Source organism: Leucoraja erinacea, chromosome 17, assembly GCF_028641065.1.
Source record: "Leucoraja erinacea ecotype New England chromosome 17, Leri_hhj_1, whole genome shotgun sequence".
Lineage (NCBI taxonomy): Eukaryota > Metazoa > Chordata > Chondrichthyes > Rajiformes > Rajidae > Leucoraja > Leucoraja erinaceus.
The window spans coordinates 28,655,658-28,672,086 of record NC_073393.1 but is presented as its reverse complement, the minus strand read 5'-3'; the positions used below and the strand labels follow the sequence as shown (position 1 = coordinate 28,672,086).

Below are 16,429 nucleotides of genomic sequence, written 5' to 3'. Positions count from 1 at the left end.
TGTCCCCACAAGAGCAACCCTCTGAATATCACCACTGTAAAGTTCATAAGTTATAGGAGTAGAATAAGGCCATTCGGCCCATCAAGTCTCAGCTGTTATCAGGCAAATGAACCATCCTACAACAACTAGCGAGTAGTCCGGAACTACTATCTACCTCATTAGACACGCTCGGACTAACTTTGATCAGGCTTTAAAGGCTTTATCTTGCACTAAACATTATTCCCTTTATCATGTATCTGTACACTGTGAATGGCTTGATTGATTAGCACACAACAAAAGCTTTTCACTGTACTTCAGTACATGTGACAGTAAACTAACCTCAAGTCTAGTCCGCCATTCAATCATGGCTGATCTATCATTCCCTCACAACCCCATTCTCCTGCCTTCTCCCCATAACCCCTAACACCAGTACTAATCAAGAATCTATCAATCTCCGCCTTAAAAATATCCATTGACTTGGCATCCACGACCTTCTGTGGCAATGAGTTCCACAGATTCACCACCTTCTGACTAAAGAGGGTTCTGCTCATCTCTAACTCTAAACAATAATAAATAACCAGGACTTCAATTGTCCTCTAGCTATCTGCCTACATAGAGGTCAATTGCTTAAATATTCAATCAAGGTCGACATCTTTTGCAAACAAAATTATATGAAAAATAAATGTTAAGATAATCTGCATGGATCATGAAGAATGTTGTTTTTTGTTTAAGAAGTGTTGTGGTTTAGGTTTATTATTGTCACATGTACCGAGGTACAATGAAAAGCTTTGTTTTGCATGCTGTCCCAACAGATCAGCTATGTCATACATAAATACAATCATCAAACTCGAATACAATAGATTGAGCAAAGGGGAAGATACAGCAATGACCTCAGTGGGGTAGAGGTGAATCAGACAGTACCCTAGCTTATGGAAGGACCATTCAGAACCCTGATAATAGAGGGGGAGAAGGTGCTCCTGAGTCTGGTGGTGTGCACTTTCAAGTTTCTGTACCTGCTGCTGAACGGGAGCAGGGAGAAGAGGAATGACCGGGGTGGGACAAGCCTATGATTACGTTGGCTGCTTTTCCTAGGCAGCGTGAAGAGTGAACAATGGACAAGTCATGTCTGGGTGCCACGTCCATGATTTACCCACGAGTGACCCCATGCAGCCTCCAAGCCAATCACACAGAAACTGCATCTGTGAAGCCGGTCAGAATGCCAAAAACAATTAGGCAAGAGGAAGCACATTGTTGTGTTTTTTTAAGAAGCTTGCTATGCACAAACCTGCTGCTGTTTCCCAGCTTACATGTTTATTCACTTATGGGATCTGTTTATTGCTGCAATATATCCTGCATGCATTGCCTATTCCGAATTGGCCCCGAGTAAGTGGTCGTGAGCCAGTACCATATGGGTCGTACATCCACAGTGTTACTGATTGATTCATTCAATGACTCAGCATGGAAACAGGCCCACGCCGACCATCGATCACCAGCTCACAATAGTTCTAAGTTATCCCACTTTCACATTCACTATCTACACACTGGGCCAATACACAGAGGCCAATGTACCTACAAACCCCCACATTCCTGTGCTGTATTGCTCTGTGTGTAGGAAGGAACTGCAGATGCTGGTTTACACAGAAGATAGACACAAACTGCTGGAATAACTCAGTGGAACAGGCAGCATCTCTGGAGAGAAAGAATGGGTGACGTTTCGGGTCGAGACCCTTCTTCGGACTTCACTCTGTATTGCTCAATGTGCTATGTTGGAGCACATAGCTTGAAGGCTCAACAGATAACTAGTCTGTATATGTGGTCTTGTAGGTAAATCATTATCTATATAAACTTGTCTTAATGCCAAGTAAAGATTAACAAAGATGGTAGTCATGATCAAACTAGGGTCTTTGACGCTATAAGGCAGCAATTCTACAGCTGCGCCACTGTGCCTTTCCCCTTGGAAGATGGCAGCCATGTAAAATATATATTTAGAGTTGTTCATTTTGAATAAAATCAGAGACTAAAAGACGGAGACTTACACAAGTGGCGAGGATTGCGTTTCATTATAAAAAAAAAATTATACAGTAGCTATGCAATTTTAGGAACATTTTAGATTCCACTTCACAAAATATGTTTGTGTGCTGACTAATGTATTCCATCAAAAGCACTCAGGACAAAATAACCTGATATTTGAATTTAAATTTAAAATTGTTGCGTCAATTGCTGGAGAATTTGGTTCACCATAAGAAAGTGATGTAGTCATTGCCCGCTGTCAGAGGAGGGAAAGTCCAAGTGCTTCAGATGCCAGAGATTGGTCACCTCTCACCAGTGCTTAAATTTAAGCAAACATGCTTTTTAAGTGTCGATCTGAGACAACAAGAATCTTCTTATGGTTTGGCAGTGTATTTGGACAAAGAAAAACTGCTACTATACAGATCTATGCCACAGGCAGAAGCGGCAGTAAACAGAAACCAAGATTTGAGTAAAGGCGTTGATTAACAAGCACACATTGACACATGTATTGATAATACCGCAAGGTGTTTGACAATGAATCAAGGCACCTTACCTGAGCAAGTTCAATCAGATGGCATTGATGGGAAGTGATGTTATAGTGAAAACCTACTTTGGTGAAGTCCCTTTGACATCAGGGCAAATGGTGTGTAAAGTGTAACACCACAGATAACCATACAGCTATCCACCAATGTAGCAGACTAGACAATGGGCATCTTTAATGGGAAAGGAACTGTGGAGGGGATAAATTATGTTTCACTCTTTTTTACTCCTTATGTGATGCCCTTTTGTCTCCCTTTCCTCTCGAGTGTTGGTCACTTACTCCACCTATCTGCAAATCAAACCCCCCTTACCTGTAACCACCTACCACTTGCCAGGTTTTTACCCACCCCCACCTCTCTTTTCCTGCTTTCTCCCGCCTACTTCAATTCAGTATAAAGAAGGGTCCAATCCCAAAACGTCATCTGTCCATTCCCTCCACAGATGTTGCCTAACCCGCTGGGTTACTCCCCAACCTTATGTTTTGCTCAAGAATTCAGCACCTGTATTTCCTTGTGTCTCCATCTCATGGGAAGGAAGAACAGCTTTTGTTCTGACAATGGAGTGCCATAAAATGGCTAGGAAGGAACTACAGATGCTGGTTTACACCGAAGATAGACACAAAATGCAAAAATGGCACACAGCAAGATAGGTATTACTTTATGTTTGAAGGTGGTTCAACCTGAATAACAATACAGACATTCATATTGGACTAAATGCAGAGCCAATGTACTGCATGCTCAGGCCAATGCCATATGCTCTAAAGCATCAAGTTGAGATGGAGATGGATAAACTTGAATAGAAAAGTGTGCTTGTAAAATTGACCAGGATGAGTTGGCCATATTAATGCTGATCATACATAAAACAAACAAACAACATGGCTGCGTGAAGACATCGGTCAACCACACTAAGAATACAAAATGGACAACAAGCACTGGCCACTCGGCAAGAGCTGTATGTGGAGTCAGCTGAATGAAAGATATTGATGAAATTAGACCTCTCCCATCCCTGTGCACAATCGAATGTTGGCAATGAAAGTCAGCACTGCCTGACCACCAACACACACAATGGGCTTTACTCATACACAACGTTACCTGAAGGCTAATGTTAAAGGATTGGTAACTACATTGCCTGGTTCGGCAACTTGAATGCCCAGGAATCAAGGAGGTTACAGAAACTGGTGAACATTGTCCAGTCCATCATGGATACCCCCCACCATCAAAGGAATCTATAGGAGGCAATACCTCAAAAAGGAGTGGACTCGATGGGCCGAATAGCCTAATTCTGCTCATATAACTTATGAACTATCTCTGCATGTGACTGGAAGGGCTGGTAGCCCTCCATTTGAAAGTAATGGCAACTAATTTTGCCGGCTGAATGTAGCACTGAAGGGCCAGTCCCACATGGGCGTCATTTGCGTGTCACGCAGGTGGCCACGCACCATGCGCACATAATGCACGCCATGCGCACGCGTCTTATGCCGCGATGCGTAAATGATGACGCCCAAGGGGGACAGGCCCTTAAAGGAGTGAAACTGCCAAGTTCATCAGAGGTTGACTCCATGTTAATTCTCAATCTGAAGCGAACAGTGAGCTGCTTAAATAAAAACTTATCTGACTTTGTTTCTGTGGTTATGTAACTTTGCTATCATCTACTACATTTTTTTTCTTACACTTTACACTTATTAATGAATCCTTGCACCCTGCCTTCGACTCAATATGACATCAAATTACAAGTCTTCATTGCAGTAACTGTTGGTAAAGATCTGTTGTGCTGTCATTGCAGTGAGCTCCCAGTAGAGGCAGTGCAGCCCATTAACATCAGAGTTTTCCCAGCTGAAAAAACAGGTACCTCTGAATTCCACACTTCTACTGCATTACTAAATGTGACGATAGAATATCAAAAGTATTCTTTTAAATAAGGAGATTGCATAGGAACAGAGCTCTACCTTGCTTAATTACTGACTTTGTCTTCAAAACCCCCATCAGTCCTTCACTGCCCCATTTAGTCTTCATTCCCCTCACACCCATAGGTGATGCCACACTGGGGAGAAGACAAATACGGGGCAGTTCTGTGAACTTCAAGTCTGAGAATGGAACTGCACAATAAAGACATTCACTACTGAGACCCACTTACGATGGGAGAGTTGATGGGGAAGTACCCACAGTCGATTTTGCCAGATGGTCGCTCATTCAAAACTGTCTTACATGCAGCAGGTGGCAATGCTTGTTTACCCTAAAGTTTATTCAGGCAGTCCCTCAGGATCAAGCACAGCTTGCTTGTACTCCCACCTAGTGGGATCTGACATGGCTGATGAAGCCAATGTGAAAATGTGTACCATGTTCTCCAACCTAGACTGGCCAGAGTCTGGCAAAGCCTCATACGTGAAGCCTTCATCTTAATTTTGAAGCCCTGCAAGGTATTGCTTCTCTCTATATCCTGTCCTACTACCCTCTGGATATTTCTCTGACTCTACGACTCTATGTCAGAAGTTGAGGGGAACCTTGATAGACGCATATCAAATTATGAGAGGAAAAGATAGGGTAGACACTCAGAACCTATTTCCCAGAGTGGAAATGTCCAACACTAGAGGGCATATTTATAAGAAGAGAGAAGAAGAAAGTTTAGTGGAGTATTGTGGGCCAAGTTTATTTACACAGAGAGTAATAGAGGCCTGGCACCCATTGCCTGGGGTGGTAATGGAGACATACGATAGTGGTGTTTAAGAGGGTTTTTGATAGGCACATGGAAGTGCAGGTTGTAGATGGATATGGTCTTGTAAAGGCAGTTAGATCAGCGGAAGTTGGCATCATGTTTCGGCACAAACATTGTGGGCCGAAGGTCCCGTTTCTGTGTCGTGCTGTTCAATGATCTCCATGAGTGGTCAGTATTATGTTATCTGTGATTATACTACTATGCGAGCAGTTTTGGGCACCATATCTCAGGAAGGATTGGAGAGGGTTCAGAGGACGTTTCCAAGAATGATCCCAGAAATGATTGGGTTAAACTGTGATGAGCGTTTGACAGCACTGGGCCTGTACTCACTAGAGTTTAGAAGGATGAAGGGTGAAACTTACCGAATAAAGCCTGATACAGTAGATGTGGAGAAGATGTTTCCACTAGTGGGAGAGTCCAGATCCAGAGGCCATAGCCTCCAAATAAAAGGATGTACATTTGGAAAGGAGATGTGGAGGAATTTCTTTAGTCAGATGGTGGTGAATCTGTGGAATTAATTGCTAAACTTGGCTGTGGGGGGCAGGGTAATGGGTAGTTTTAAAGGGCAGATTAACAGATTCTTGTTTAGTAAGGGTGTCAGGCGTTATGGGGAGAAAGCAGGAGAATGGGGATGGGAGGGAGAGATAGATCAGTCATGATTGAATGGCAGAGTAGACTTGATGGGCTGAATGATCTAATTCTGCTCCGATAACTTATGAAGCACCTTGAGTATTTTACTGTTAAGACATCAGCAGTTGTTAAAAAAAACATAAGCAGTTACACAAAGGTTACAAGGCACGGGTGACGCTGGAAATATGAAATAAAACACAAAATGCTGGAAATGCTTCGCACAGAAGTAAATCAATGAGAGACTAACATTTTGATGTGTGTTCAGCAGAGCTCATATAAGCATGTGTTATTGGAATACCCAAACTGGTAACTTCCTATCAGCACAATGGAAAACAGGTAATGCTCGAAATCAGAGGCATCCATCAATAATTTATAGAGAGATACAAAAAGCTGAAGTAACTCAGGATCGAGACCCTTCTTCAGACTCGACCCGAAACGTCACCCATTCCTTCTCTCCAGAGATGCTGCCTGTCCCGCTGAGTTACTCCAGCTTTTCATATCTATCTTCGGTTTAAACCAGCATCTGCAGTTCTTTCCTGCTAATAATTTATAGGTGGCGCTCTCCCACTTTAATTATCTGTACCTCCAGGAGAACAGCTTGAGATGGTTTTAATCACACTAAAGCAATACTTTGCAGCAACTAGAAAAACATCATTAGTTCTCAGGATGACACCTTAAGCACAGACTGTGAGATGTTTATAATGGTGTTAAATATGATACATGCATATATTCCACCTGACTGAGCCAATTAAGTATCTTTATAATGCCTCTGGTATATCCCAGTGATCTCCTTGCTGACATCTGTAAATGTGAACAGATCCAAAACTCTGTTTTCCATCTCCTAACTCGCACTGGTAACTTCCTATCATCAACCTCTGTTGTGCTTATTGATATACTTACTCTGTCCCCCGATCTAGGAAAGCTTCCATTTTTTAAATGCTTAGACTTGCTTTCATATCCTTTCATGGCCTTCCCCGTCGCTCAATCAACGACTCCTCACCATAGCAACCTCCAAGATCCCTGTATATCACAGATTGTAGTGTCATGTCCTGTCCCAAAAATAGGCACAAAATGCTGGAGTTACTCACCGGGACAGGCAGCATCTCTGGAGAGAAGGAATGGGTGACATTTCAGGTCGAGACCCTTCTTCGGGTCCATTCCTTAAACCATTCCTTAAACCTGCATCAGATTGTCCTGCCCAGAGTTTCACTCCTCTATTGCTGAGTTACTGCAGTACCGTGTGTCATTTTTGTTTATAATTCTCTCACCAAGCTTCTTGTTTAACTTACTATAATATCTGCTTTCATGGTTCAAGGTTAATTGTTGACCAATAACTGTCCTGTGGGGCAATGAGGGGCTTTGTAAAATATTAAAGATGCCATATAAACAGGAATTATTCTTGGTGTTGATTTACATTCTGTGTTGTGTTTGTCATCTCTCGCGGAGCTCGATAGAGGTGTCACAACTGAACTCTGCTCTCCTAGCTTCTGCAGACGTCGTGAGTCTAGGAATTCAAGTGTTTACACATTGAACCCTATGTCCCATCTGTCACCACCACTCATTCAGTTCCATTCTTCACGTTCCTTTCCCATCAGATTCCAGGATGTGCAGCCTTTTGTTCTCCACTCCTCACCTCACAACCTCTGTCGCCATTTCAACCCTTCTCTCTCTCCACCCTTCTCTCTATCTGTTACCTGCCAAGCAACCCCACCTCACCCATATCATCCACCTACTGCTTATAAGCTCTTGCTCTACTCCCGCCACCTCGTTACACTGGGCTCCTAATAGGCTGCCAACTATTTAGACAAGGGGACATTATTTTTGACGTTGCACTACTAGTGTCTATTTATTTGTATGTTTGTTATTTTATATACACACACCAAACTATTTTTACAGATACTGAACTTATTTTTATATATACTGAACTTATGTTTACATATATGTTGTGCTGCTGCAAGTAAGAATGTAATTGTTCCTTTTCAGGACATATAACAATAAAACCCTCTCGACTCATGGTTCCTTCCCCACTGCCCTTAAAATCTAGTTGAAGGGTCTCGACCCAAACCCATACAGCCACACTAAGTGAAAAGCAACAATACCATTTAACCCAATTTAACATAGACATCCACCTCAGTGGAATCCACATTCCTCACTGTGATGGAAGGTAATAAAATTCAGTCATCTTCCTCCTTTGTGGTGGTCAGGGCCTTTGATACCTCAGCAGTTGCCGCTACTAGCGATCCGATGTTCAAGCCCTCGCGTCAAGATGATGGAAACTCCGGCTTCGGGACGAATTGGAACAATCTGCGGCATGGAGCTCCTGAGTCGGCTTCTTTTTACTAGAGACCGCGGCTTCATGGTGTTAAAGTCCACAGGCCCCGTGGTCGGAGCTGTTCTTCTGCCGATCCACAGCAAAAGATTGCCCGCTCCACGATGGTAAGTCCGAGCCACCCCTGCGGCTTGAAGCTCCGGGCCAGTCTCCAGGAAATTCATGTAGTCCATCTTTAAGCCTTATGGTACGTGTGACAAGATGTCAAAGGCTATTTGATAGCCCAGCAGGTGCAACCAAATCTGCTACCTAATAGAGTGTGGCAATGGCAATGGTGAACAGGTTGATAAATGAGCAGCTAACCTTCCTGTAGTGACTATCAGTCCACTCATCAAGGGTTTGCAAGTCTGAAGTCCAGTCTGAAGATGGATCCTGACCAAAAACATCACCTATCCATGATCCCCAGGGATGCTGCCCGACTCAAAAATAGACACAAAGTGCTGGAATAACACAGCGGGCCAGGCAGCATTGTTAATACTGGCCAACTTAAAGACACCATAAAATAGAGGATCCCTGCACTTGTCAGAATTGCTTAACCTTTGTCAGCTGAAATTTACAGGCTTTGGAAGGCGTCAGCCAGTCTAGGCTCAGACTTGTATGCAGGATGATGAGGGGTCCAGGTGTTCTCCTGGTTTCTCCTAAATTGATTAAATGTACAGCAGTTTTGCAAACAAACCCTAAATGCATCATTTTGATTGGATCGCTGCAAGGGCATTGTAGTATAAATAATATTGCGAGATGGTCATCCTGTTGGTTGATGATTGGTCAAACTGTTGAGCCTTGGAGAAACTGTTTGAATCTCAGGGCACACGTTTCAATGTTTATTCTTGCTTGCTTCCTTCCTGAAGCTCTGTTTGAATACATTGCATTAGTCACTGTATTATTGGGTTAGGGAAATGTAAATCATGTACTGTGTTAATTGATATCCGTTATTGGACTGTATAGAGACCACCCGCATTGGTTCGGCCCCTCAAGGTTCGGGGACCTATAAAAGGCCGCTCCCACGAGGTCCTGTGTCGATCTTCTGGGAGAACGGTTAGAACTGCGTGACCTCCTGGAGTGTCTCTGCTTGCACGAGGCTAGGAGGTCTTGGTTAGGCAGATACAAGGATTGAACCAGCGGTGGTTAGGTATAGTAGTGGGGAACTGTTATTGTGCTTTTTCTAAAATAAAGTTTAGATGCGCAAGTGCTCAACTCAGTATTTTATTAACTGAAACTAGACTGGGGGGGGAAGCTTAGAACAAGCTATTTACAGCATCTCTGGAGGAAATGGATGGGTGATGTTTTGGGTCAGGACCCTTCTTCAGACTGAGTTGAAGTTTAGTTTAGTTTAGAGATACAGCGCAGAAACAGGCTCTTCGGCCCACTGAGTCCGTGCTGGCCAGCAATCCCTGTACACTAGCACTATCCTACACACACTAGGGACACTTTACAATCTTTACCCAATTAACCTAAAAACCTGTACGTCTTTGGAATGTGGGAGGAAACTGGAGCACCCAGGGAGGTCTTCACTGACATGAATATATCCAAGATTACCAAAGCTAGAGAGGATGGAAATTACAAGAAACTCATCCACAATCCATCAACCTACTTAGATTTGTCAATTCCATAGCCCTGCAGGATTGAAACATGACGACTCAGCTTAAAGAAAGTGGCAACTGATGAACCTGGCAACTGCAGCAAAGTCAGCCACAATAACCCAAGGCAAGATTGGTTAGAACTTGATACATTATAATTGAAATGAAAAAAGGCAAATCATGTTGATCTAATTTCTAAAATGTAACAGAAGGTTGAAACATATGGTGCAGTTAATGTTGCCTACAGGCACTTTAAATAGGTCATGGAGAGACATGGCATGGAAACAGATGTTTGTACACTAATCCAATCCTAACCCAAATTATTCTTCTCATACTTCCATCCACTTCGCCACCCTCCCCACCAAAGTTCTAATTCAGGGGGAATTACAGTGGCCATGTAATTTACCAAACCAAAAGTATATGGAAGGGAACAGGAGCATCAGAGGAAATCAAGTCAAGTGGAGAACGTGCGAACTCCACACAGACAGCGTGGAGGTCAAGATTAAAGGTAGGTTTGCTGGAGCTATGAGGCGTCAGCTCTACTTGCTGCACAAAGCTGCAAATAATGGATTTAGCAAAATGAACCTATATGGGGCACGAGAACCTGTGACCGGCACAGTGGAGTAGCTGTTAGAGTCACTGCCTCACAGCCCCAGAGAACCAGGTTCAATCCTGGCCGAAGGTGGGTGCTGTCTGTGTGGAGTTTGCTCGCTCCCTGTGTGACCACGTGGGTTTCTTCCGGAGGCTCGGATTTCCACCAACATCCCAAAGACGTGCGGGTTTGTAGGTTAATTGGCTTCTGTGAATTGCCCCTAATGTGTAGGGAGTAGATGTGAAAGTGGAATAACATAGAATTCATGTGAACGCTAGATCGATGGTGGGACAGGAAACAGGAAATCCTGGATATACTCAGGAATTTTGGAATATGACAGTCAACGCATCTTTCAGAACCCGAGGTGGAGATCATCGGTTACTGAGCACCCATTGGCTTTCAACCTCATCGCTTTCTATCATTTATTTTACACATGCTACTTTCTTTCCGCTCCTCTTCTCGTTGGACATGTTGTTCTTCACTATTTCCAGGAAATTTTCAGTCCCTCATTTCGTGAATACAATATATATTTTTTAATTCCTCTCCCGATTCCTCAATATAATTTCTCCTTCCTTGGACTAAAGCACCTATTAACTTTTTCAATGTTTTCTTTTTATGTATCAATTGAGGCTGTTATAGCCTTTTTATGTTTCTTATTGAAACATTCTTGTATTCTATTTTGTTTCCTTATCAATTTCTTGGTCCTTCGTTGCTGAATTCTGAAACCTTGCCAATCATTAGACACTGCTTTTTTTGGCAACATTATAAGAATGTTCCTTTAATCTAAAACTATCTTTAACTTCTGTTAGTAGCCATGGTTGAACCACTTTCCTGGGGGGGAGAGGGGAGAGGGGGGGAGAGGGGAGGGGGAGAGGGGGGGGAGGCTACATTCTGTATTAATTCGTCAAATGGTAGCCATTGTTTGTTCAATGTCATACATCTTAATGTAATTTCTCAGTCAACCATAGACAACTCACTACTTATGCCTTTGTATTTTGTTTAGATTTGCAGCCCTAATTTCAGATTGAACTAAATCACCTTCAATCTTTATATTAAAGTTGATTGCATTCTGATTACTTCTCTCCAAAAGGTGAGATTCTTTATTAACCCTTCATTAATCAGTGTACTAAATCTTCCCATGCAAATTCCTTACATAATGATCCAGAAAGTGTTTTAAATAAATAATCCAAGTTCCACATTATTACTCATAATTTGGTTTGTCCAATCTTCCTATAAAGTAAAATCCCACATGATTCCTCCAAGAATATTTTCTCTGGAATGCCGATGGTTGAGTAAAGACCTGATGGAAGTAGAAAAGGTAGGGAAGACAATAAACAGGATAGACAGAACCTTTTTCCCAGGGAGATGCCAAAGACTAGATGCCAAAGACTAGAGGGCAGAGCTTTGAGGTGACAGTCGCAAAGATTAAAGGAGATGTATGGGGTAATGTTTTTTACATAGAGGATGCTGGGCGCCTGCAATGCGCTGCCAAGGGTGGTGGTGGAGGCAGATAATGTAGAGGCATTTAGGAGGCTTTTAGATAGGCACATGGATACATCACCATCCCTGAAGTCTCAGCTTCCCTCCTCACAGCTGCATCTGGTGGGACAGTGCAAGTGCTGAGGTTTCTCCAGCTCTACCTTCAGTACTCCCATTCAAGCTTCAATCAGCGCCTTCTGTTTGTCAGCATTGAGTAATTCTGAAAGTGTTCCCAGCAGTGTGACTGCCTCCTGTTCCCCACCCCCATTCCTCAACACACTGTGCTCTTTGCGCCTTTAAATGCCATTAAAAATATTAGTATCTGGTAATGTATACTTAGCATAAAATATACTCCCATAAATGGCCATTTTAATTGGGGGGCTTGGACTGTGACAATAGACAATAGATGCAAGAGTAGGCCATTCGGCCATTCAAGCCAGCACTGCCATTCACTGTGATCATGGCTGATCATCCATATTCAGTACCCTGTTCCTGCCTTCTCACCATATCCCCTGACTCCACTATCTTTAAGAGCTCTATCGACCTCTCTTGAAAGCATTCAGAGAATTGGCCTCCACTGCCTTCTAAGGCGGAGAATTCCTCAGATAATTGGAATTATCTGGCTCAACCCAAGTCTGAACAAGGGGTTCAACAAGAGGGGGTCTGGCCATTTTCTGCCGCTGAGTTCTTCCACCATTTTGTTTATTGCTTAAGATTTCAGCATCTGCGGTCTCTCGTGTCTCCCCAAAGAAATATTGAGCACCACATTGCTCAGGTTATTGTTATAACTGCCCAGGCCAGAATAGCTGTCCTACATAAGGTCATAAATTATAGTAGAATTAGGCCATTCGGCCCATCATATCTTCTCCGCCATTCAATCATGGCTGATCTATCTTTCACTCTTAACCCCATTCTCCTTCCTTCTCCACATAACCCCGTAGACAGTGACCATACAACCCATTGACCAATAAAGTCCAACGGTTGCATCGCCTGCCATAAATATGCACCTTATTCTTCCATCAATATGCAAAGAGGGTCTTTCAAAGCCAGTAGTAGAAAGGAATATTGTTCTTTTACTTAATGTACCTCAGTGGACAAGTTCAAAGAGGCATCTGTCCAAGATCAAGATGCCAGAATAACATGCCCTAAACATGGCTGAATGTCTGCCAAGTTGTTGGTTTGTTGTACGTGCCACCTCTCAGTTACATTTACAGTAGAAATATCAGCAACAGGCCTAAAGCATAACACAACAAAACTGCAAAAGAGATCAAGGTTTCTATTCATGAAAGAAATCAAAGCCATTCAACCCAATTTAACATACAGCCATGAAAATAAAGGCCACCGTCTCTTTCATGTGGGTACACCACCTTGTATCCAACATCTCTTTACTCCCAGATATATCAAAATCTGCACAGTCATACCATGTCATGTTATGTCCCTTTGCCTAAACAGTTCTTAGTGTCAGGCCGTAACCCATTAATGATCAATTTACAAACCTGATGAGATGCCTGTCCCTTTAAGGCAGGCAACCCTACATTTTTTTTTTCACATGAATAAAACACCAAATTCAGAATAGAGATCTGCAAAAAGAGAGGGAAACAAAAGACTTGGAAAGATGGAGGTGAGAGGGAACACTAGCAGAAGAAGATGAGAATATGATCAGTCTTTCTGCCCTTGTCACTGAAAGAGATCACATTGAAATCACGACCTTGGAATGGATTTGATGACTTGGATGGTTTTAAATGCGGAACCTCTCCACACACAGGAGCGGGACTCCAGCCAAAGTATAGCGTCAGCTGGAGGATTTACCCCCCTCCTCTCCCCAAAACATACCAACAATCTCAAGCCTTGACTATTTGACGGTTACCACAACAAAACGACTTTACCACCAACCTTCTTTGGTTTCAGCGCATAGATGACTGGGCGTTTAGTGGGTCCAGAGAATCTAAACAAAAATCCCTACATTTAATCTGCGATAGATAAATTCAAATGTGCTGTTAGTATATTTATTGGGAATATTAATAGCAGTCAGCAAGAGGAAGGGGGTGGTTGTAATGATCTTGCAGGGAAATGTGACCCCGCAGCCTCCATGCACTGCAATGCCACTCGTGTCTCAAATCGCTCAGCAAATCTGCAGAGATCGCCATCGGCGATGGTGTAGACTGTTACTCCCCTGCATATATCACGTACCTTGGTCATCCCAGTGCCCATGGTTGGCAGGCTCTGATGTTACCAGATCTGCAACGAAAAGACGGCGTGTCAGCAATTTAATAAGCAATTGCAAAAAGCCACAGAAAACTGGAGGCTGCCTCTTAATAACGGAGGGAAGGTCTCACTACCGAAACGCTTTCGGCGATGGTCGAGTGGGTCTCGACTACATGTAGCACAGTCACCCCCTTTGGCCGCACATGAATCCCGTTTCACTTCCGGATTTCCTGGCACACACATCAACACACTGACATCACCAATGGGCGGTTCCAGTTGTAGTTAAAGGGACAGACTCCGCCTCTCTTCAATCATTCCATAAAACTTCAGCAAGGATGCCACCTTTCAGTTTAGTATGGACTTCTTAGATTCATAGAGCGTGCAACAAGGACATTTGCCCTCGCCGACCAACATGCCCCACCTATACTTGTCCCACCTATCTGTGTTTGGCCCGTATCCTTCGTATCCAGGTACCTGTCCAAGGTACCTCCGGCAGCTCATTCCATGTAACTACCACCCGTTGTGTAAAAAAATGCTGCTCCTATGGTTCCGTTTAAATCCACCCCCCTCCCCCCTTGTTGGTCAGAAGTGGTGGCGAGGTTAGACCTTTGTAATGTAAGCAAAGATGTTCAGGTCAAGGACAGAATTGTAGTTTGGGAAGTTCTTTAAGGTTTATCTTCCATTACCTTCGAGGGCCCCTTGATAAGTTCATCATGTTTTTGTTGGCTCTTGCCCTAATGGACCATAGTGGACCACTGAAAAATCGATACGCCATGATTATCATTTGCTAGACCTCCAATGCTCTTTCCGCTCAACTTCAATTCCGCAGGTCAGGGAACTCAGTCTTTGTGTGCTGAGGTAGTGGTTTCTTTTCTCTTAAGGGACGATGGTGTTTACAAATGCTTTCTCGGTGCAGGTAATTGAGCATCTCGATCGCCTTATCATTCACATCAACACTGTTATATTATTTGATTTTAAAGACGCCAAGATCTTTTTACGAATAGTGCTGATGATAGAGGTCAAGTCATCTAAGGTGCCCTGGATACACTATAGCTTCTTTTGGTTTGGTGCCTTGTCTGTGAATGTTATTTAAGAACTTTCATTGCAGAATCCATCAAACCTTCAACGTTCATTTTGTTTGAGACAATGTTGTAGAAACATAGAAAATAGCTCCAGGAGTAGGCTATTCGGCCCTTCGAACCAGCACCGCTATTCAATATGATCATGGCTGATCGTCCAAAATTAGTACCATGTTCCTGCTTTTACCCCCATATCCCTTGATTCCTTTAGCCCTAAGAGCTAAATCTAAATCTTGAAAACATTCAGTGAATTGATCTCCACTGCCTTCTGTGGCAGATAATTCCACAGATTAATACCACTCTGGGTGAAAAGGTATTTTCTCATCTCAGTCCTAAATGGCCTATCACTTATTCTTAAACTGTAACCCCTGGACTGGACTCCCCCAACATCGAGAACATTTTTCCTGCATCTAGCCTGTCCAATCCCTTCAAAATTTTATATGTTTCTATAAGATCCCTTCTCCTCCTTCTAAATTCCAGTGAATACAAGCCCAGTTGACCCATTCTTTCATCATATGTCTGTCCCGCCTTCCCAGGAATTAACCTGGTGAACCTACGCTACACTATCTCAATAGCAAAAATGTCCTTCTTCAAATTAGGAGACCAAAACTGCACACAATACTCCAGGTGTGGTCTCACCAGAGCCCTGTACAACTGCAGTATGACCTCCTTGCTCCTATACTCAAATTATCTCGCAATTTAGGCCAACGTGCCATTTGCCTTCTTCACTGCAGTACCTGCATGCATAATTTGAGTGACTGATGTACAAGGACACCCAGGTTTTCCTAATCTGACACCATTCAGATAATAATCTGCCTTCTTGTTCTTGTCACCAAAATGGATAACCTCACACTTATCCACATTATCCTGCATCTGCCCACTCACCCAACCTATCCAAGTTACCCTGCAGCCTCAGCATCCTCCTCACAGCTCAGACTGCCACGCAGCTTTATGCCATCTACAAACTTGGAGATGTTACATTTAATTCCCTTGTCTAAATCGTTAATATATATTATAAATAACTGGGGTCCCAGCAACGAGCCTTGCGGCCCTCCACTAGTCACTGCCTGCCATTCTGAAAAGGACTTGTTAATTCCTACTCGTTGCTTCCTGTCTGCCAACCAGTTCTCTATCCATGTAAATACCCTACTCCCAATACCATGTGCTCTAATTTTCCACACTAATCCTTTGTGTGGGACCTTGTGTGGGACCTACACTGCAGCTTCTTTTGGTTGGGTGCCTTGTCTGTGAATGGTATCAAAGAACTTTCTTTGTAGAATCCAACAAACCTTCAGGA

At 43.1% G+C, this 16,429-nt stretch overlaps 1 protein-coding gene across 1 annotated transcript in view; it reads right to left on the bottom strand.

The window, feature by feature from the left end:
• Window positions 1–14,332, bottom strand: part of dusp22a (dual specificity phosphatase 22a) — an 82,092-nt gene extending 67,760 nt beyond the window's left edge. Inside the window, exons 1-2 of the mRNA XM_055648883.1 lie at window positions 14,188–14,332; window positions 14,039–14,086 (exon numbers count right to left, since the gene is read on the bottom strand). Of these exons, the coding sequence (XP_055504858.1) occupies window positions 14,039–14,059 (21 nt within the window). The 5' untranslated portion in view covers window positions 14,060–14,086; window positions 14,188–14,332. The remainder of the gene's footprint in view (window positions 1–14,038; window positions 14,087–14,187) is intronic.
• Between the last annotated feature and the right edge of the window lie 2,097 nt (window positions 14,333–16,429).